The following is a 22,810-nucleotide window of genomic DNA, read 5'->3' on the forward strand; positions in this document are numbered from 1 at the left end:
CTCTGGTGAGCAAGAATTCTGTGCCAGAACCGAAAGGTGGATTATGATGTAAGAACTTGGAGGAAATTTGTTCGACTTAAATCTCTCATCACAGTTTATTAAAGGCCACAGGTCTGAATTTACTAACAAGGGTGAAAACGCCAACTTTGGTAGCAATTCTTCCCAGGATCACAGGAGCAGACTAAGGGATTGGCTCTTCAAGAGTCTGCAAGCTGGCTCCTGGGATCCCAGTAGACAGGCTGGCTGTGGTTGTTGGTTAAACCCTCACCTTCCCTCCACCTCCCCTCAAAAGGCTGCTAAGACAACCAGCTGGGAAGGATCCCAGAGGTTTTGATTACAGAGAAGGAATATGAGACCCACATGTTTTATAGCTAAAGCAGAATTAAAACCCAGAGCCCTGCCCTTCCAATACCACACTCGGTCTTCCTTTTGGAAGCCGAAATGCAAGTCACCCCACATATAGGGTTCCACCCTCAAATCCCAGCTTGAAGGCAGTGTCCAGAAGCGGGGATCCAGTGGAACTTGGGGGGTTAGGATGAGATGATTTACAGAACAGCTCCAGTGTGCAGAGCATTCACCATCTTGGCCTGAGTCTACGGCCCCTTGTCCAGTTTTGTGTTAGGTGCCTTTGAGCCATGGAGATCCTGGTCCAGCCTACAGAGGGTTGGGGAACAGAAGCCACGGGAATTAGGAGCTAGAAATGGGGCGCTTGAGTCGCTTTCCTTCTCCGCTCACTGACATGCTCCTCACTAGCTACTGTCTCTTTGCTGCTGGCTTACCTATTCATAATTTGTTTTAGTGTTTGTTTGCTTGATACCTCCTCAGTGTCTCTTGCATAATTTTTATTTGTTCTTTAAGTTTTGTTTACATACCAAAAACTTTAATTTATTTATGAATGTGCACACATGAATACCGTGGATTTACCCCACCACTAGGGTCTGGAAGTCAAACTCAAGTTGTCAAGCTTGTCAGCGAGTACTTTTGCCCACTAAGTCATCTCCCTGGCCCCCTTCACTGTTCTTGACAAATATAATAGTGTCCTTAACTTCTTCTCTAGGTGTATGCGGTTTCCCCCTACGTGTCTTAGTTCTTGCTATCTCCCCAGAGACACTAAGAAACAGGACAACTAGAACCCTTAAGTGCCGGACTCACTGTCTGACAACTTCAGGGATGTGGACTTGATCTAGGGAGATGAGTTGAGCCAGCTCCCCAAGGCTGTCCAGAAATCGGATCTTTCGTGTGAACTTGGAACTGAAGAGAGAATAAATCAATTATGTTCTGTATCGGGAGACAGACCCTGGAGGATCTCAGAGAAGTGGGCAAGCAGGATGGCAAGGCTGAAAAGGAGTAGGGGACCACCTCCTTACTGGCAGTAGTGACAAGAGAGAAAGGGATGTCTACAGTTGTGTCTTGAACTAGTACCTGATAAAGGGCCGAACCAGTGCCAGGAACGCCTTCACATACCATGTAGCGTGGACAACCACCAGGGCTCGAAGGTTTTTCCGAAGCCTGAGGAAGAATCCAATATGGCCATTATGTTCCCTGTTCCGCCTTAGTCCATGGAACAGGTGGGCTATCTTCAACGCTGCAGGCTCCTCGGTGTCTCTCTTCCAATTTCTCTGGCAGCTGTGCCGAATCCCCATGCCTTGAGCTTGTCCCAATTTACTCAGCCCTCTATAAGTTTAGGGGATGTTCCTTTCCTAGCTCCTCTGTCTCTGCGACTCAGTTCCCTCCAGCCCACTTAGATTCCTTTCTCTGTCATTTCGAAGTTGGTTGTAATGGTGCCTGTGATCTGAGCACTCTGCTGTGACCCTGGCAGAAGCAAAGAGGTCAGGAATTCAAGGACAACTGGGGCAACACTGAGAATTCCAAGCCAACCTAGGCTACAAGAGCCCTATATAAAATGAACTCCTCCTCCAAACAAGAAACAGCAAAGCTCTTAAGTAGGAAAAAGACCAGCAAGGAGGAAAAACGGAAACGATTCAAGAAGAAAATTAAACAAGGGCGAGATGGCCATGACAGACACGATGATGACACCTGTTTGTTTGTTATCCAAGCACTGGGGAGGCAGAGGGGCAGGAAGACCGGGAGTTCAGGGTTACCTTTGACTACACAGATAGTTCAAGGCAAGCCTTAATTATATGAGACTCTATTTCCAATAAAAATAAATGGCTGGGTAGTGGCGGTGGTGGCGCCAATCCCAAAGGAGGTAGAGGCAGGCAGATCTCTGTGAGTTTGAAGCCAGCCCAGTCTACAGACAGAATTCCAGGACACCCAGGACTGTTATACAGAGAAACCCTGTCTTGAAAGACAAAAACCAAACACAATGAGGGGGAATGATTTACACATCGGGGATGAAGGAAGAGGAAGAGAAAGCAGTGGAGATGTGGAAGGGAGCTGGCAAGACTGGGGAAAGGGAGAGCGACTGCGGGCGCGGGCAGCGTGCCATGGGGAGTCACAAGGAATCTGAACAAGAAAGCTAAGTGACCTGTCCACAGTGCACTTAGTCCTAAGGGCTAAGATGGCCCTGACTCGACGGGCTACAACAGGAGACACTTCTGAAGAGATGTAGGACAAAGAAAGGAGGGAGTAGGGATGGTGACCTAGGCCAGTGATCCCAGTACTCAAAAGGCTGGGCAGGACAAGGGAACCTTGACTTTGAGGACAATGCGGGCTGTGTAGCAAGTCATTCTCAGGAAAGAAAGAGGGAGCCGGGCAGTGGTGGCGCAAGCGTTTAATCCCAGCACTCGGGAGGCAGAACAGGCGGATCTCTGTGAGTTTGAGGCCAACCTGGTCTACAAAGGGAGTTCCAGGACAGGCTCCAAAGCTACAGAGAAACCCTGTCTCGAAAAACCAAAAACCAAAAACCAAAAAAAAAAAAAAAAAAAAAAAAAAAAAAAAAAAAAAAAAAAAAAAAGAAAGAGGGAAAACAACAAAGGGATCAGATGGAAGAAGAAAACAATAGAAAAATGAGGACGCCATAGCAGAGAGCTGGGTCCCTCTTGCCCTGGGGTCTCACCTCCTATCCAAGGTACGGTAACACTGGCGTATCCAGCCCAGAGGCGGTACCTGGGCCCTGCGTGTGCCTCCACTCAAGTGAACGAGCAGATAATTTTCAGCTACCAGCAGTTCCAGAGTTCCCACCATATACCTGGGGACAACGTTGTAGCGGAGGGGTATGCTGTGTGTTCAGGGGCTCAGACACATGAATGCAGAGATCCTCGACAGGGGTCTTTGCCACTCTCCTTCCTTAGCCCCTTTACAAGCCTTTTTGGGTTTTCACCTCACCTGAACAAGTGTTCCATGACATAGGTGTAGTTGGGAACGCTGCTTGTGGGTAGATAGCAGGAAGCAAAGAGGATGACAGCATTGAGGCCATCACCATGGTAACCTGGGGACCAATACGAGAAAAACTTACTCAGTTACAAATCTGTAAAGAAACAGTACTTCTACTTAGGATAAGGGATACTGAGTCTTGGGAAGTCAGGAAGGATGCTAAACCTAACAACTGAGTCTCCAGCTACAGAACACTGGTCAAGCTGCCAGAGGTTTCTTTGTGTGTTTTTTATGTGGTGTATGAGTGTGTTGCCTGCATGTATGCATGTGCACCATAGGGAAGGGAAGAGCTTGTGAGGGCACCTGGAACTGGAGTTACTGGCAGTTGTGAGCTGTCATGTGATTGCTGGGAAGTCCAGCTGCTTTGCGGGAGCCACAAGACCTCTCGCCTGCCGAGCCATCTCAGTACAGCTGTTGCCACAGCTGATGTTTTCATTTATTATTATTGTGTACATGCACGGATGGGTCCATGTGGGGGTCAGAGGACAACTTTAGCTAGCGGGGTGAGTTCTCCTTGCACCTCTCCCTGGGTTCTGGGGATCAGACCCAGGTTGCCAGGCACACATGGCAAGCGCCTTGACTCACTGGCCCGCAGTGCCGTAGTTTTCATGCCCAGTCTGCCTCTGTCATTACCTCCATGAGACAGCACTTTCCTATAGGGCTCAATGACGGTCATGTCCACTCGCTGCTCTCGCTGTCCTGTCCGGAACACTCTCCAGCGATGGCCGTCCTCTCCAGCCACGTCCCACACACAACCCCGGCCCAGCCTCTCAGCTGCCTCGCTGGCCCCCAGGCCTTCTGCCCGAGGCAAATCATCTAAAACACAGTGTTTGGGGGGGGTGGGGAGAGATGCACAAGGCAGATTTCTTGTAATTTCCTGGTTTGCTGGAGTTTCTCCTCAAATTTTTGTTGTTTGAGTTTCTGAAAGAAGGTCCCACTGCGTGGCTCAGGCTAGTCTCCAACTCATGATTCTTCTACCTCACCTTTCTGAGTGCTAGGATGATTTATTTATTTACTCTTTTACTCATTCATTCATTCATTTATTGAGACAGGGTTTCTCTGTGTAGCTCTGGCTGTCCTGGAACTCGTTCTGTAGACCAGGCTGGCTTCGAACTCTCAGAGATCCGCCTGCCTCTGCCTCCCAAGTGCTGGGATTAAAGGCGTGCGCCACCATGGCCCAGTCTGAGTCTAGGATTACCAGGTGTCCACTACTGCATCTGACTGAATATACTATTTACTCTCTCATGTTTCAATATTTCTTCTCTTTTTCTTCTCTTTTCCCCAGACAGGATTTCTCTGTGTAGCCCCGGCTGGCCTCAGGGAGCTGCCTGCCTCTGTCTCCCGAGTGCTGGAACTACTCAATGGACTCAACTTTTTGTATCTTTCCCCTTTTCCTTAGGGTGCTCTCTTGTCTCTCTCTCACCTCTCTCTTTCCCTTTCTTTCTCCTCAATCTCAAGATACCTGGACCGGTCTTCAGTTCACTACATAACCAATGATGGCCTTGAATTTCTGTCTGTATGATCCCAACCCCTGGGATTACAGGTGCGCGATCCATGCACAGCTTCTACCAGGGCTCAAACCCAGGGCTCTGGGCATGATAGGCAAGCAGCACTCTGGCCCAAGCTACATTCCCACACCTCCTTTGTTCTTTTAGACGAAGTCTCAATTAGTATTCCATGTAGGTATTGAACTTTCAGTCCTCCCACCGGAGCCTGCCCTCTCCAGCTCACACGCTCTTACTTCTTTCCTTCCTCTCTTTTTGAGACAGGGTCTCACCCTGTAGCTTTGGCTGCCCTAGGACTCACTGTTTGCTGCCCAGGCTGGCTTCAAACTCATTATGTATTAATTAATTTCTTGATTAATCATTTTGTTTGTTGTTATTGCTGTTATTTTGTGGGTGTCTGTATGTGTGTTTAGGTTTTTGGAAACGGAATGTTTCTATTTATCCTTGAAACTAATAAGTAGATCAGGCTGGCCTCTGACTCACAGAGACTGCCCATGTCTGCCTCCTGAGTGCTGGGATTAAAGATGTGTGCCAGCAGCTGGGTGGCGGTGGCAGCCTTTAATGTCAGCACTGGGAGACAGAGGCAGGTGGAACTGTTCAAGACCAGTCTGGTTTACAGAGCAAGTTCCAGAACAGCCAGGGCTACACAGAGAAACCCTGTCTTGAAAAAACAAAAATCAAACAAACATACAAAAAAAAATGTGTGCTAGCAACCACAGCCAGCTCTGGCTTTTTAAAACATGGGTTGTGGGGATGTAGCTCAGGGGCTCATGCCTGTGTGGCAAGGACTTTGCCCAAGGAGGTTGTTTTCAGTCTATAGCCATTAAGCGTGACCAGACATCCCATGATTAAACCTTCGTGTCTTTCCTCATTGTCTAGTCCGCGGAAGTCTACACCCCTTAGCAGAGCAGCCACCACGACACAAACTTTGCAGCCTAACCCAGCGCTAGCTTTTCACACTCTTCCTCCTAGCTCTCCAGTCTAGTCAGGCTTCAAGCTTTGAATGCCCCAGGGCGCCACTCCTGACTCACTATTCTACTAGAACAGCCCTCTCTAACCCCAAGAAACGTGACCCTTGATTGGCATCTCCTCGCTGTCCCTAACAGCCACACAGAGCCCGACCTCCAGCTGGATTACTTCTAGGCAGTTACGGATTTCCTAAGAGTGGGCACCTTATGTGTCTGTTTAGTTCATCGGGGAGACAAGCTTCCCTTTGGAGCCTAGACTGTTCTCAGACTCCTGGCAATCTTCCCACCTCAACCTTAGAGCTAGATTCACAGGCCTGCAGCACCCCATTCCTCCACCCTCTTAGAGCTGGATCACAGGCCTGCAGCACCCCACTCCTTCTTCACCCCCCCACTTAGAGCTGGATCACAGGCCTGCAGCACCCCCCCACTTAGAGCTGGATCACAGGCCTGCAGCACCCCCCCACTTAGAGCTGCATCACAGGCCTGCAGCACCCCACTCCCTCTCCACCCCCCCACTTAGAGCTGGATCACAGGCCTGCAGCACCCCCCCACTTAGAGCTGGATCACAGGCCTGCAGCACCCCACTTCCCCCTCTGTCCCCCCTCCAGCCTTTTGTTCTGATAACCTCAGGCCAGTCAGGTGGCATCTGGTGACCATAGTTCCAGCACTGGGGGGCGGGCACAAGACAAGAAGGATCTTGAGTTTGAGACCAGCCTGGGTTACAATAGAGATCCTGCTCCTGTCCCAAACACAACAGTAGTAAGAATTCAGTCTTAGGGCCGGGCGGTGGTGGCGCATGCCTTTAATCCCAGCACTTGGGAGGCAGAGGCAGGCGGATCTCTGTGAGTTCGAGACCAGCCTGGTCTACAAGAGCTAGTTCCAGGACAGGCTCCAAAACCACAGAGAAACCCTGTCTCGAAAAACCAAAAAAAAAAAAAAAAAAAGAATTCAGTCTTAGTCTAGGAAAGCATGGGACAGGCATATACTTTCTTCTTCTTCTTCTTCTTCTTCTTCTTCTTCTTCTTCTTCTTTTTCTTCTTCTTTTTTTAGAAGAGTTTCTCTGTGCAATACCCTTTGCTGTTGTGAAACTCACTTTGTAGACGAGGCTGGCCTCAAACTCACAGAGATCCACCTGCCTCTGCCTCCTGAGTTCTGGGATTAAAGCAGTGTGCCACCAATACCTGGCTCTTATTTATTTATTTATTTATTTATTATGTATACAATATTCTGTCTGTGTGTATGCCTGAAGGCCAGAAAAGGGCACCAGACCTCATTACAGATGGTTGTGAGCCACCATGTGGTTGCTGGGAATTGAACTCAGGACCTGGGAATTGAACTCAGGACCACTGAACCATCTCTCCAGCCCCTTTTTTTGTTTTTTTTTTTTTTAAACCTCAATATTTTTCTTTCGTTAGTCTGTTTGCTTTTTTGCTTATTTTTGAGACAAGTATCACTATGTGTCCCAGACTGGCCTCAAACTCAGAGATCTACCTGACTCTGTTTCCTAAGTGCTGGGATTAAAGGATTGAACCACCAGCCGGGCGATGGTGGCGCACGCCTTTAATCCCAGCACTCGGGAGGCAGAGGCAGGCGGATCTCTGTGAGTTCGAGACCAGCCTGGTCTACAGAGCTAGTTCCAGGACAGGCTCCAAAGCCACAGAGAAACCCTGTCTCGAAAAACCAAAAAAAAAAAAAAAAAAAAAAAAAAAAAAAAAAAAAAAAAAAAGGATTGAACCACCATGTCAACCTTAGGTCTTTTTCTTAACAAATTTCCCCTTCCAGGCCTTGGCTGATCTCCTGTCCGTTCTATAAGCTGTTCCTTTCCTTTCTGAGGAAATGTTTCTGGTCTGTCCACTCAGCTACTATAATTTATTTTTGGGATTATTTATTATTTTATGTGTATGGGTGTTTTGTCTGCAAGTATGTATATGCGCCACATGCATGCCTGGTGCCCTTGAAGGCCAGAAGAGGGCAGCAGATTCTCTGGGACTGTAGTTATAGACAGCTGTCATGTGGGTGCTGGGACTCAAACCCAGGTCCTCTGGAAGAGCAACCAGTGCTCTCAACCACTGAGCCATCACTTCAGCCCCTGCTTACTATCCTAACATCCCATCCCATACGTTCTCCCTGCCCTACATTTCTGTCCACTTCAATTTTATCAGCCCCATCCTTGGGTTTGCGCCTACCTTCCCATTCAAATTCATGTCCGCTGTCAAGCTGCTCAGAGTCGGACGGTGTCTCCAGCTCATCCACCTCCAGGTCCAAGCTGCCATCCGAAGAGGAAGATTCGGAATGGTTGGGAGAAGCTCCAGTTTTTCCTCTTCCCTCGGTCAGATTCAGCTGCAATTCTGGGGCAGAGAGACGCTTCCGCATAGGGCGCTGGCCACACAGGGCCAGCGTGCTGGGGGTACCTGTGGCTGGAAGACAGGAGGAGAAAATACCCAAATGGAAAACCCGTGCCAGTTGATGGTGATTCAACAGCCCTGTGTGGGATGGAGCCAAAGGCCTATGGTCCCAGCACTAAAAGAGACAAGAGGATCAAAAGTTAAAGGCCATTTTGACTACGAATCAAGATAGCGAGCACCCTGGGCTACGTGAGTCTCTACATCAAAACAAACAATTGAACGCACAAGGACTTCTATATACAGAAGCAGTGAAACCAGGAGTGGTGGCTCCCATCTGCAACTACTGCTCTGGGAGGCAGGGGCAGCAGGATGCTGCAAGTTTGGTCTGCTTGTTTCTTTCTATATGTGTGGGTTTTTCCCATGCATGTTTGTCTGAACACTACATGTATACCTGTTGCTCTAAGAGCCCAGGGAGGGGTGTCAGATCCCCTGGTTGTGAGCCACCACGTGGATTCTGGTAATCAAATGGAAGAGCAGTCAGTGCTTTTAATTGAGCCATCTCTCTGGCCCTGATAGCTGCCAGTTTGAGGCCAGTTTAGACTACATGTGGGCTACAGAGTAGAGACTGTCAAAAAATACCTCAGGCGTGACGGCACACACCAGGAGGCAGAGACAGGCAGATCTCTGAGTTCAAAGTCAGTCTAGTCTACAGATAAGTTCCAGGCTAGTTAGGGTTACATAGGGAGGCACTGTTTCAAACAGACAAAACAACAGTAACAAAAAACACCTAAAATAAAAATTTTAAAGGAGCTAATACCAGCTAAGCAGTAGTGGCACATGCCTTTAATCCCAGCACACACCAGGAGGCAGAGGCAGGCAGATCTGTGTGAGTTCAAGGCCAGCCTGGTCTGCAGCGTGAGTTCCAGGACAGCCAGGGCTAGATAGAGAGACCCTGTCTCGAAAAACCAAAAACAACAAAAAATATAATACCTGTGAATTTGAGACAGAGAAGAGACACTGGGCAAGTGGAAAGGAGAAAGAGCACTGCAAAGGACAGAAGCTACACAGTAAAGATTCTTGCCTAAAAACAGCCTCAGAAGAGCCGGGCGGTGGTGGCGCACACCTTTAAACCTAGCACTCAGGAGGCAGAAGCAGGTGGATCTCTGTGAGTTCCAGGATTGCCAGTACTATTCATAGAGAAACCCTGTCTCGGAAAAACCAACAAAACAAAACACCAAAAACAAAAAACAAAACAGCCCTAGGAGTAGAGTCAGACTCGAGGTCTAGTTCCCACTTGCCTTGCCCTACCGGCCTGTGAGTCTCTCTGAGGGTCTTCGGGATCTCCAGCTGAGCTGGCCTCCTCAGGAAGCAATCTAGGGCATAGGGATGGAACAGAGACTTAGACGCCAGCACCCAGCAGGTGTCCTCAGCTTTCTCGCTCCACCATGACTGTTTTCTTTTTTGCCTCGTCCCCTCCCCTAAAGATTTTGTTTCTGTGGCTATGTGTTTTGCCTACATGTTTATCTGTGCACCACACGTGTGCCCGGCGCCCTTGGAGCCCAGAAGGTGTCAGATCCCCTGGGACTAAAGAATGGTCGTGGGCCACTATGTGGGTTCTTCCCTTACCTGGGAAACTCCTCGTCTTGCCATTCTTCCCTCAGTTCCAGCTCTCCGAGTCTCAGGGCTGCTCCTGGCTCTGCGGCTCCTGCCTTCTCCCCAGCCCTGACATCAGCCCCCGCCCCCCAAGAAGAGAAGATCATGAGACAACCTATTCAACCTGCGGGAGCCAGACAGCAGGTGGCAGACACAAGCGTGAAGAACGTGTCACAGAGGACGCTCGTGTACAGATATTCTACCTTTTCCACTCGGCTGAATCAAATCACCTACGGATGAGTTTAGCAGAGAGGCAGGGCCATCAGGCAATCCCTTTGCCTCTGTGGTAGTGACTTCACCTGCAGTGTAGGCACGGAAGGCATCCCACATCACAACTAGCTGGAGCCCAGACAAACCTGGCCAGTTAACCCTGAGCAAAGGACTAGCTGACGGCACCTGGTCAGCCCCACCTTTCCTCCACTGTGCGGGAAAATGAGGCACATCTAAAGACAGGGAGAAAGGACAGAGTCACCGGGAAGCAGAACCCGGGTACAAATTCAGTTCTGGCCAGGCGGTGGTGACACAAGCCTTTTTAATCGCAGCACTCGGGAGGCAGAGGCAGGCGGATCTCTGTGAGTTGTGAGTTCGAGGCCAGCCTGGTCTACAAGAGCTAGCTCCAGGACAGGCTCTAAAACTACAGAGAAACCCTGTCTCGGAAAAAAAAAAAAGAAAAGAAAAAAATTCAGCTCTGGGCCAGATTTCCATTCTAGAGAGTGGGGGTTTGATAAGAAAGAGAAAGGTGGTCTATCCGATGTAAGATAGGAACTTTCAACTGTGGAATTGTTCCATTCTGTATACGTTCCTGCCTCAAACCACCCTGTCCCTCCTCTTCGAGCTCTTCTTTGAGGAATCCGGGAAGCCTTGACTGGTAGGAACCGCCCTCTCCGCCTGTGGTCAGGGCAAGCCCTTACTCACCCTGCTCCTCCTGATGCCAGTTTCCCCGTTTCCTGCACAGTGCCCATCTTCCTCGGCGTCCCGAGTTCTCTCAACACTTTATGCAGGGTAGGAGGCTGTGATCCCAGCCCCCACCACTCTTTCCTTTTCTGTTTCAGCTGTTGCTCTGGCCTCTAAGGAGGTGTGGAAGGGAGGCAACCTCATCTTCAAACAGGTTTTGCCACCACCCCTCCCAAGGAGCAGGTCTGCCCCAAAGCCCAGCCTCTTGTGTGGGGGCGGGCTTTCGGGTGGAGAGTGAGATTTCCAGGGTGGCCGTTTGCTGTTCTCCAGTCTGGAGTCTTCATAACCTGCAAGTCCCTTGTTTTGCTCTTTTAAGGGGGGGGGGCGTTAAAAGATAATTTTATGTTTTTGCATTCCTGGGGACGCCTGAAGCTAATGATGGATAAGAATCTTTTCCAGAAAATCTGAGGCCGGGCTACGCAATTGAATCCAGAGCTCATTGATTGATTCTTCTAGTTTTAGCTAGCCAGCGTAACCCCAGCAATTCCCCGAGAGCTGGATGCCCAATCTGCCCAGCCTTTGTGTGTTCTGGAGATCCGAACCTGGGTCTTCCTGCTTGAATAAATTCCTATCCATAAAGTCAGCTCCCCAAACCTTTATTTTTCAGTGTCTTACATTCAAACAACACGATGGGGGAAAGTGTGGGTGATCTTTCTGCCTCAGTTCCTTAGGAGCTAGGTTTTACTTTTACTCCTCACCGCTGCCCCCTTCCCCACAGAGGGTTTCTCTGTGGCTTTGGAGCCTGTCTGAAACCAGCTCCTGTACACCAGGTTGGCCTTGAAATCAGAGATCCGCCTGCCTCTGCCACCCAAGTGTAGGGAGGGATTAAAGGTGTGCGCCAACACCGCCCAGCTGGTTTAACTTATTTTTAAAATACGATTTAGTGTGTGTGTGTGACATCTTGTGAGACTGGTACTCTCCTTCCACCTAAGGATCAACTTCAGTTGGTCATCTTGGCACTGAGTGCCTCTGTCCACATCATCTTGGAACCCCAGCAGGTAGCTTTTAAAAGCAGGTCCTGGTGAGGGCTTGTAATCTCTGCTACTCAGGAGGCTGAGGCAGGACTGCAAGTTCAAAGCCAGCCTGGGCAACTTAGGGAGACCCTGTCTTACAAAGTTAAAACTGGTCAGTGGTAGACTGTTGTAGAATATTATCTTAAGGTGTGTTACTTTTATTTATGCTCGGAACACTTGTTTAATGATGCAAAGATGTGTTTGACTAAATAAAATTTACTGGCAGTCTGGAGGCTGAGCCAGCAACTAGCTGATGGGAAGTAGTAGGGCGGAGCCAGGTGGTGAAGGGTTTATAAGGAGGGGCCAGGAAGAGCACAAGGAGGCGAGCTAGGTGAGCTGCTTGCTGTTCAGACTCTCCGGGGAGCAAGATTCTACCTCAACCTTTGAATCACGAGATCTTTAGGGGGAACGGAGACTTAAATAAGTTCTCTCTGAAAGCGTGGTGCCAGAGGGAACAGAATTTCCTCAGGCTGCGCTACTTGTAGCCTGGCCACTGGTAGCGGCAGAGCTGCTGACTAGGACAGCCGTAGCTTCAAAGACAGCAACCATTAAAAAGAGGACAGCAGCAGAACACGGGCCCAGCATGCATGAGGCCCTAGGTTCAATCACCAGAAACACACACACACACACGAAGGCTAGGAATCATTCTGCTTTAAGTCCATCTTGGACCTGCTTTCCCAGCATGAGAAAAAAAGAAGACAAGTTGGGCATCTCACATTGCAGCTCAGCAAGGGGAGGCTTCCAAAGGAGGATTGCTAAGACTTAGAGGTTAACTCCAGTTGTTTGATAAGCAAGGGCAGTTTGGGAGAGTGTTTCAAAAAAGAAACAAAACAGGCCAGGTCAGGGTGGTGCATGCTTTTAATCTCAGTACTAGGACGGCAGAGGCAGGTGGGTCTCAGTTTCAGGACAGCCTGCTCTACAGAGCGAGTTCAAGGACATCCAGGGAGACACAGAGAAACCCCGCTTCAAAAAACAAACCAACAAAAACCAACCTGAGGCCACGACTGAATATTTTAGGCACAGCTATGTGACAGGAATCCAGGGAAGGCTGAGTCAACAGAGCAGGAGCGAGAGAGGGGCTTGTCGAGGTGGAGCCTCTATCAGGGAAGGCCCGATTAGATTTCAAAAAGAGACAAGCCTCAAACAGGAAGAAAGTATTTAATACAAAACAAAAACGCAAAACAAAGTACCAAAGTCACAGGACACAATCCCTTTGGTTCAGTGACGCACCAATAGTTCACGTTCCCAATGGCTACAGACGTCATACCCTAAAGTGAAGTCGGGTTGCCCCAAACCACCACATCCTACAGTTCATCAATATTGTTTGCAATTTAAATGGGGTAAGAACAGGGGAAATAGGCTGGCCGGAAAAAAGGGGGAGAGGGAGAGACCACACATGCAGACCAGTCACTGGGAGAGAGCTCGCTGCTGGGTCATGATGTATCCCTGTACATGCTACATGAGGCTAAGTCCCTTGGTACAATCACAAATAAACACACACAATCCAGCGACTCTGAGCACTCCCAGGGAAGACAGTAGAGGCGGGAAGGCTGACAGAAGGAGGGGGCAGGGCATGGGATACCGGGAACATCTACTCCTAACCCTCATTTACAGATAGGGAAATGAGAACCTCAATAGTGAGATGTCTCACCAGAAGACCCACCCATGCTTTCTTTAACACGAGCAGCACCAGAAAAGACAAATGAGAACCTGCCAGAGTCACTGAGGCGGGAGACATCCATGGCCCAATCAAGTTCTGCCCTCCTAGGAAAAAAAAAATACCTACAAGGTACTAACAGCCTTCCTGGGTGCTCCATGAAGCCAAGAACCTCTTGATGCTCCGGGTCTCCTCAGGCTTCCTGTGACCCTGGGACAGAAGCAGGCAAAGAAATAGGAAGTCCAGCCACATGTGCAAGATGAGACGCGAGGCTGGCGGTGGTGGCGCACGCCTTTAATCCCAGCACTCAGGAGGCAGAGGCAGGCGGATCTCTGTGAGTTTGAGGCCAGCCTGGTCTACAGTGAGTTCCAGGACAGGCTCCAAAACCACAGAGAAACCCTGTCTCAAAAAAACAAAACAAAACAAAACAAACAAACAAAAAGATGAGAGACTAGTCAGGTATGGTTCTACGTGACTACAATTCCACTCAGGAGGATTAAGGAGTTCAAGGCTCGCCTCAGACACATACAAAGTTCAAGGCAAGTCTGGGCTACACGGGTCTCTGTCTCAAGAAGAACTTTTAAAAATGAAATGGAGAATTCAAGAAGACAAATAGTTGGTTTCATGACAGATCCTGGCTCTGCCCATGGGCCTTCTGAAGACACGGAGATGGGATCTACATTCCTCCAGTCCTGCTCTGCTAGGACAGTGGTCATATCACACCATACCCATCAAAATTCGAACAGAGGAAAATCAGTGCAGATTAAATAATGAAATAATAAAACTTGTCTGACTGGTAGAGACTGGCTGGGAGAGGCAGGAAGCCATTCTTACAGCAGCTGCTTTCTTCCCTCCCAGCTTTAGGAGAACAGCACACCAGATCCTGGAGCAACAGACACGCTTGCTGAAATGGTCAGACATCTCCAAACATGCACCTGAGGTGAGCAGCCACCTCCTCCACTCTCCCCACCCCTCCCAACAGTCACTTCTTTGATGGGGAGACTCTGGCCGACTGGGACAGCGAGATCTGGCTGCACTTCTCAAAGACAGCCTCGGCTGACAGCTTAGGCAGCCCCTGATCCAGAGGGCACTCATCCACCAAGCTGTTCATGGGCGTGGGGGGCAGCGGAGGGTCCTCGTCATCCTGACTCAGTCCAGCAATCAGGGAGTTACCTGCCCTGTCCAGTTCCTTGTCCGCCTGCTCCCTGGACATTCCCACTACCTCAGGCTGCCCCGGAGGCATCTTCCTTGAGTCAAAGTAGGCTGAGAGGGCTTCCTGGAGCACAGGCAGAAGTTTCTTGCGAGAGACCTGGGTGTTGCCTTGAAGGTAGGCCTGGAGGTCAGGGAAGAGGCTTGGGATGGGGGTCAGCCTCAAGGCTGGGGAGGTGGACTGCTCCAGGACTCCACAGATCTGCAGGAGACAAGAACAAGGCCGATGCTAAATGTGGCACAGCAGAGAGCTGAGGTTTCTGACGGAGGGAAGAGCATTCTGTGTGTCTCACTGTGTAGTCCTGGCTGGCCTGGAACACACGCAGATCCACCCACCTCTGCCTTCTCAGTGCTGAGGTTACCTGTGTGCCAGCACCCCCAACTGAGGTGCCTGGGATCAAATCCAGGGCTTCAAGCATCCAGCAAGCAAGCTGCAGATGATTTACATTTCCAGACTGCCTCCCCACCTCCCTTTTTCTTTTTTCTTTTTTTTTTTAAATATTTATTCATTTATTATGTATTCAATATTCTGTCTCTGTGTATACCTGCAGGCCAGAAGAGGGCACCAGACCTCATTACAGATGGTTGTGAGCCACCATGTGGTTGCTGGGAATTGAACTCAGGACCTTTAGAAGAGCAGGCAATGCTCTTTTTTTTTTTTTTGGTTTTTTGAGACAGGGTTTCTTTGTGGTTTTGGAGCCTGTCCTGGAACTAGCTCTTGTAGACCAGGCTGGTCTCGAACTCACAGAGATCCGCCTGCCTTTGCCTCCCGAGTGCTGGGATTAAAGGCGTGCGCCACCACCGCCCGGCTTTATTTATTTATTTATTTACTATGTATACAATATTCTTTCTGTTTGTATGCCTGAAGGCCGGAAGAGGGCACCAGGCCTCATTACAGATGGTTGTGAGCCACCATGTGGTTGCTGGGAATTGAACTCAGGACCTTTGGAAGAGCAGGCAATGCTCTTAACCGCTGAGCCATCTCTCCAGCCCCCTTCTTTTTCTTTCTTGATACAAGGTCTTAACACATACTGCTACCCTGGAACTTACTAAGCAGCCTAGGCAGGCCTTGAATGCATTGTAATGCCCCCTGCCTCAGCTTCCCATGTGCTGATAATATAAGACACACAGCACGGCTGGAACATTTATTTAGATGACATATTTGAAATCAAAGTACACAGAGGTTTTCTCTCTCTGTCTCTTTGTCTCTCTCTCGACAGGACTGTCGCCAAAAGTAGTGTTGTAAATGTCTTACCTAGGAGGGAGGGGGAGATGGCAGAGTAGACAGTAAAAAGGATCCGATCTCCCAGCATAAAGAGCTGGGTAGGTACTGTCATTAGAGTGGCAGAGGGGGTAGGTTCCGGAAGACGGGAGGATACTTTCTTATAGCCAAAGTACCTTCCCTTAGCATGGTTGGTGAGAGTCATGTGAACATGGACTCTGCCTCAGAACGCACTTTATGCTGACGGCCACAGCAGACTGCAGTGATGACACGTACTTGAGTCACTGACTCTAGTCCTCTGGCTTAGCTCAAAGGGCGAGTGGGAAGGAACCCAAGACAGAAATCACGTCTACCTGATTATAAAACCTACTTCTGTTCTCTCCATGTGCCGGGGAGGAAACAAAGGAAACGAGGCAGCAAAGGCAGACACTCCTCTCCCGGGTGCACACAACTTCTAGCTGGACTGTTAGCAAATTTACAGCATAGGCAACCCAGAGTCTAGGCCATTTTACACCAGGAACCAAGGGAAAACCGAAAAGAAGGTCAGGAAAGGAGCTGACCTGGTCTAGAGCACTTCTCTGGAGAGTGGCACACAGCTGAAAAGGGTCCTACTGTGTGTGCAGGGGTGAGACGGGGCCCCCATCTCTCTCTCTCTCTCTCTCTCTCTCTCTCTCTCTCTCTCTCTCTCACACACACACACACACACACACACATGGCAAGTGCCGCACCCCTGGGTCACACCCTTCTGTCCATAAATTGTCAAGACAATGGAAAGAAAGAACTGATTTTCTCTTAGGTTTTTTGTTTGTTTTGGAGACAAGGTTTCTCTGTGTAGCTATGGAGCTTGTTCTAGAAATCACTTTCTAGACCAGACTGCCCTCGAACTCAGAGATCTGCCTGCCTCTTCCTCCTGAGAGCTGGGATTAAAGGATGTGCCACCACCACCCAGCTTTTTTTTTTTTTTTAATGTTTTTTTGTTGTGGTTGCTTGTTTTTGTTTTTGTTTGAGTGGTATTGGGGATCAAACCCAGTGCTTGGGCTAGGTGAGTACTCTATCACTGAGCTAAATCCTCAGCCTCTCCCTAAGTTCTGGGAATACAGGCCTGGGTCATCATGCCCAGTTAAGAGCAAATTTTTAAGTCCAGGTTGACATTTCCTTGTAACCAGAGTTTGCTTTAAACTCCTCGTAAGCAGGAATCGTTGTCTCTAGCTTTAGGAGTGCTCTTCTCAGTAACCATATGACTATGGCTACTCCTTGTAGATCATGTGGATAAAAACACGCACGGGGCCTGGTCCATGTCTATGAGATTCTGAGTAGCTGGGCCTGGGGCTGGAGACTTCACTTGCACAATCATGAGGACAACTGGATTCCAGCATCCATCTTGGGTAGCTATGTCACTCTCGCTCCACAGGATCTAAATACCTCTTCTAGCTTCCATGGGCATCCATACACACATGTGCACACGCTCACATGGACACAAACACACAATAGTGAATAAAAATTATGCCGGGTGGTGGTGGTGCATGCCTTTAATCCCAGCACTCGGGAGGTAGAGGCAGGTGGATAACTGTGAGTTCGAGGCCAGCCTGGTCTATAGAGTGAGCTCCAGGACAGCCAGGACTGTTTCACAGAAAAACCCTGTCTCAAAAATAAATAAATAAATAAAAATAAAACACACACCCTTCTATAAAGATACAGCCTGAGGCAAGGTCTTTCAGCACAGAGCTATAGAACACAAAGGCACACTCTGGTCACTGACCCTCAGATTGACTGATGGAAGGAGACTTACTGTCATTCGAAGTGCCGAGTGGGGACAGAAAACAGCTAATTGTCGTACTGGCTCATTGTGAGTGTTGAAGAAGATTGTCATGGCAACCAGGGCATCATAGCTGTGCTCATGGCAGAAAGCACTGAGGTCTTCCAGGAGGTCCAGCCGCTGCAAAAAGGCCTAGAAAGATGAAGCCGAGTAAGGGACGCTTACAGCCAGACCATATTCTTTTTTTTAATTGATATTTATTGAGCTCTACATTTTTCTCTGCTCCTCTCCCTGCCTCTCCCCCCACTTTCAATCTTTCCCCAAGGCCCCCCAAGCTCCCAATTAACTCAGGAGATCTTGTCCTTTTCTATTTTCTTAGATCTATGTAAGTCTCTGTTACTGTCCACATTGTTGTCTAAGTTCTCTGGGATTGTGGTTTGTAGGCTGGCTTTCTTTGTTTTATGTTTAAAAACCATCTATGAGTGAGTACATGTGATAATTGTCTTTCTGTGTCTGGGTTACCTCACTCAAAATAATGTTTTCTAGCTCCATCCATTTTCCTGCAAAATTCAAGCTGTCATTAATTTTTTTCTTCTGTATAGAACTCCCTTGTGTAAATTACCACATTTTCTTATCCATTCTTCAGTCGAGGGGCATTTAGGTTGTCTCCAGGTTCTGGCTATGACAAACAAAGCTGCTATGAACATAGTTGAGCACATGTCCTTGTGGCACGACTGAGCATCCTTTGGATAGATACTCAAAACAGGTATTATTGGGTCTTGAAGTAGGTTGTTTTCTAATTTTCTGAGAAATCGCCACACTGACATCTAGAGGGGTTGTACCAGCTTGCATTCCCACCAGCAATGCAGAAGTGTTCCCCTTTCCCCACAACCTCTCCAGCATAAGTTGTCATCAATGATTTTGATCTTGGTCATTCTTTCAGGTGTAAGATGGAATCTCAGAGTTGTTTTGATTTGTATTTCTCTGATGACTAAGGATGTTGAACATTTCCTTAAGTGTCTTTCAGCCATTTTAGATTCCTCTGTTGAGAGTTCTCTGTTTAGGTCTGTACTCCATTTTTTAATTGGATTATGTGATCTTTTGGTGTCCAATTTCTTTGGAGATCAGACCTCTGTCTGATGTGGAGTTAGTGAAGATCTTTTCCCATTCTGTAGACTGTCGTTTTGTCTTGTTGTCCGTGTCCTTTGCTTTACATAGGCTTTTCAGTTTATTTATTAATTGTTTCTCTCAGTGTCTGTGCTGCTGGGGTTATGTTTAGGAAGTGGTTCCCTGTGCCAATGCGTTTAAGTGTACTTCCCACTTTCTTTTCTATAAGGTTCAGCCAGACCATATTCTTACTAACAAGTAAGGGACGCGTACAACCAGACCATACCCTTGCTAACAAGCCCTCGCGGAGGTCTGTGCATGTGATTCGATCGTGTATACCACTACAACGGTGTGCAGCATTTCTGCTGGAGCTGTGACAGACGGGGAGAATGCAGGCTTCCGATTAAGACAGAATTGTTTTAAAAATTAGCTCTACTACAGTGCCTCTTAGGCATAAGATCAAGAAGTGATAACCATCCCGCCTTCCGGGCCTAGGCTTCCTCAATAAAATAAGAAGACAGCATTTACCAAACAACTGCTTTAAGGATTAAGCCTGAAGAAAACAGAGAAAGAAAGCAGGAGTGGTGGCCAGATGTGCTAGTTAGAGTTTCTGCAAACTTGAAAGAAGTTTGGGTCTCCTGGGAAGAAAAAACCTCAAGAGAAAATGCCTCCCTTAGACCTGCCTGTAGACAAGCCTGTGGGGCATTTCGCACTAATGATTGACAGGAAAGGGCCCAGCTCACTGTGGGTGGTGCCAACCCTGGGCAGAGCAAGCCATGAAGAGCAAGCTAGTTCTGTCTCTAGGGTCCTGCCCTGGTTTCCCAAGGTGAACCATCCTTGGCTCGCTCTTTGCTAATCTATATCACCCAAATATTTTTCATGCAGCATTTTCTCTAATACATAATACCATTACTTATTTCAAATTGGGGCTTTTCTCAATTCTTGGCCTTTCTTCAGTTAGTGTGTGTGTGTGATATATGCACATGTACATGCGTGTATATGTGTGTGTGCAGAGACCAGAGGAGGACATCAGGTATCACTTTTGCCGCACTCCTGTCTCTTACTGAAGCTGAAGCCAGGCTCCCTGCATGACACTGGAGTTGCCGGTGCCCATGTGCCCAGCTGTTGCGTGTCCTGGGATCTGAGCTGGCGACTGAGCCTGATGAGCTCCTGAGCCATCGCTGCAGCCCCCATACTTGGCCATTCTAAAGTGTCAGTCTGTACAGTGGCTAGGCTGCGTGACAACCCTTTCGTGTTGGCTAGAGACCATGGTTTCTTTTTTTCTTTTCTAAAGATTTATTTATCTATCAAGTATACAGTATTCTGCCTGCATGCATGCCTGAAGACCAGAAGACGGCACCAGACCTCATTACAGATGGTTGTGAGCCACCATGTAGTTGCTGGGAATTGAACTCAGGACCTCTGGAAGAGCAGCCGGTGCTCTTAACCAGTGCTCTTAACTGCTGAGCCATCTCTCCAGCCCCTATATCATGGTTTCTTAAACTGTGTGTGTGAGATCCACATGGGACCTCATACCTGAAATAAATGAATGAGGGGCGTGAAAACTTTATCCAGTTTCAGTGGTAGTGCATTTGCCCAGCATGTCCTCAGCACTGGTAAACAGACCAACCTGAGACTACTGTATAACAGGAACTGAAGTACTTTTTGTTTAGTTTTATTTATTTTATGCGTTTAGACTGGGTGTATGTACTTGTACTATGTGTATACTTGGTAGTGTTCACAGAGGTCAGAAGAGAATGTCTGATTCCATGGAACTTTTTAAATTTATTTATTTTTATTTTATGTGCATTGGTGCTTTGCCTGCATGTGTGTCTGTGTGAGTCTGTCAGATCTTGGAGTCACAGACAGGTATGAGCTGCCATGTAGGTGCTGGCATTTGAACCCAGGTCCTTTGGAAGAGCAGTCAGTGCTCTTAACCAGTGAGCCATCTCTCCAGCTCCAGAAACTGGAATTATAGGTGGTTGTGAGCCTCCAAGTGCATGCTGGGAACCAAACTCAGGCCCTCTACAAAGAAACAAGTTCTCTTTAACCACTGAGCCTTCTCTCCAGCCCTTGATTGTTGTTGTTATTGTTTTCAAATATTTATTTGATTTTTAAGTACAAATGTGTATGTGCACATGAATGCTGATGCCCTTGGAGACCAGAACCATCAGGGCTGGAAGGAGGTAAGGCCAGACAGAGTAAAGGTCAGAGGTCAGATAAAGGCGCAGGGAAACCTACAGATTGTGTAAGAAACACAATTAAAAAGAATAAAGCAACGAGGGACTGGATGTGATCTCATTTATTATTTTATCTATTTACTTATTTAAGATAGGGTCTCACTACGTAACCCTGACTGGCCTGTTTCCCAAGCACTGGGATTTAAAGCACTTGCCACTATACCTGGTATTCCAGTGAGGGTTACTATCACTGTAAGGAAACATGACCAAAAGTGGCTTGAGGAAGAAAGGGTTTATTTGGCTTATATTTTCCACATCTTAGTCCATCACTGAAGGAAGTCAGGGCAGGAGCTGATGCAGAGGCCGTGGAGGGTTGCTGCTTACTGGTAACTCCATATGGTTTGTTCAGTCTGCTTTCTTTTTTTTTTTTTATTTTTTATTTATTTATTTATTTTTTTTATAGAAGACATATCTATTTTTTTATTATATTTATTTATTTATTTATTTATTTATTTATTTATTTATTTATTTATTATGTATACAATATTCAGTCTGTGTGTATGCCTGCAGGCCAGAAGAGGGCACCAGACCCCATTACAGATGGTTGTGAGCCACCACGTGGTTGCTGGGAATTGAACTCAGGACCTTTGGAAGAGCAGGCAATGCGCTTAACCTCTGAGCCATCTCTCCAGCCCTCAGTCTGCTTTCTTATAGAACCCAGGACTAACAGACCAATCAATCTCACATTGACCACGAATTAAGAAAATACCATTTGGTCTTGCCTACAGCCTGATCTTATGGGGGATGTTTTGTCAACAGGGGTTCCCATCTCACAAATGATTCTAGCTTGTATCAAGTTGACATAAAACTAGCCAAAACACCTAGCCTGAGATATATATTCTCAGGCTATATATACATACATTCTAAAATTAAAAAAAATTATGTGTATATAAGTGTGTCTATGTGAGAGAAGATACTTACAGAGACCAGTCAGCATAGGAATCTCTAGAACTGAAATTATAAGTAGTTATAAACTGCCTGACATGGACTAAACCTTGGTCCTTTGTAAGAGCAGTGATTACTCTTAGTTACTGAGGATCATGCTACAGTTGGCTATGGTAGCTCAAGACTGTAATCCTAGCTCTTAGAAGCAGGGATGATGTGTGATGTCCTTCTGTATATGTGTTGCTTTTATTGGTTGATGAATAAAGCTGTTTCAGCCAATGGCTTAGCAGAGTAAAGCCAGATGGAAAATCCAAACAGAGATATAGAGAGAGTAGGCGGAGTCAAGCAGATGCCAGCTAGCCACCACAGAAAGACATCGCAGAAAATGAGCTAATGCCACATGGCAATATATAGACTAACAGAAATAGGTTAATTTAAGATATAAGAGCTAGCTAGGAATATGCCAGAGCTGCTGGTCAAAGTGTTGTAATTAATTTCTTTTAATACTAAGGACCATTGTCCCACAGCATTAAATGATTTATTTATATTTCCTGTGCAATAGTGTTTTGCCTGGAAGTATGTCATGTACAAGAGTGTTAGGTCGGGCTGGAGAGATGGCTCAGCAGTTAAGAGCACTGACCGCTCTTCCAGAGGACCCGGGTTCAATTCCCAGCACCCACATGGCAGCTCACAACTGTCTGAAAATGCAGTTCCAGGGGATCTGACACCTTCACACCAATGAACATAAAGTTAAATAAATCATTAAAAAAATTACAAAAAAAATTAAAAAAATAAAGAGTGTTGGATCCCTTGGAACTGGAGGTGCAGAGAGTTTTGAGCTGCCATGTGGGTGCTGGGAATTGAACCCAGGTCATTCTGGAAGAGCATCTGGTGTTCTTAACCACTGAACCATCTCTCCAGCCCATAAAGGAATTTTTTTTTTTTTTTTTGAGACAGGGT

General features: G+C 47.6%; 2 protein-coding genes across 5 annotated transcripts in view; both read right to left on the minus strand.

Annotated features, from left to right (window-relative positions):
• Window positions 1-88: 88 nt before the first annotated feature.
• Bnipl (BCL2 interacting protein like) lies at window positions 89-12,583 on the minus strand. Of its 2 annotated transcripts, none has more exons than XM_057792967.1 (9): window positions 9,781-12,583; window positions 9,463-9,527; window positions 7,996-8,226; window positions 3,970-4,152; window positions 3,289-3,391; window positions 3,020-3,151; window positions 1,465-1,509; window positions 1,153-1,251; window positions 89-654 (listed from the first exon to the last, which is right to left on the minus strand). In XM_057792967.1, exons 1-9 carry the CDS (start codon window positions 9,912-9,914, stop codon window positions 594-596), a joined length of 1,053 nt encoding a protein of 350 aa, XP_057648950.1. In that variant the 5' UTR covers window positions 9,915-12,583; the 3' UTR covers window positions 89-593. The 2 variants fall into 2 exon arrangements, with proteins under 2 accessions (XP_057648950.1, XP_057648949.1); XM_057792966.1 differs by having other exon boundaries at window positions 1,423-1,509.
• Prune1 (prune exopolyphosphatase 1) overlaps window positions 12,576-22,810 on the minus strand; it is a 36,287-nt gene continuing 26,052 nt past the window's right edge. For all 3 annotated transcript variants that reach the window (XM_057792963.1, XM_057792964.1, XM_057792965.1), the window contains 2 exons: window positions 17,652-17,810; window positions 12,576-14,842 (listed from right to left, as the gene is read on the minus strand). In XM_057792963.1, the coding sequence (XP_057648946.1) occupies window positions 14,414-14,842; window positions 17,652-17,810 (588 nt within the window). In that variant the 3' untranslated portion in view covers window positions 12,576-14,413. The remainder of the gene's footprint in view (window positions 14,843-17,651; window positions 17,811-22,810) is intronic.

Source organism: Chionomys nivalis, chromosome 18 (assembly GCF_950005125.1).
Source record: "Chionomys nivalis chromosome 18, mChiNiv1.1, whole genome shotgun sequence".
NCBI lineage: Eukaryota > Metazoa > Chordata > Mammalia > Rodentia > Cricetidae > Chionomys > Chionomys nivalis.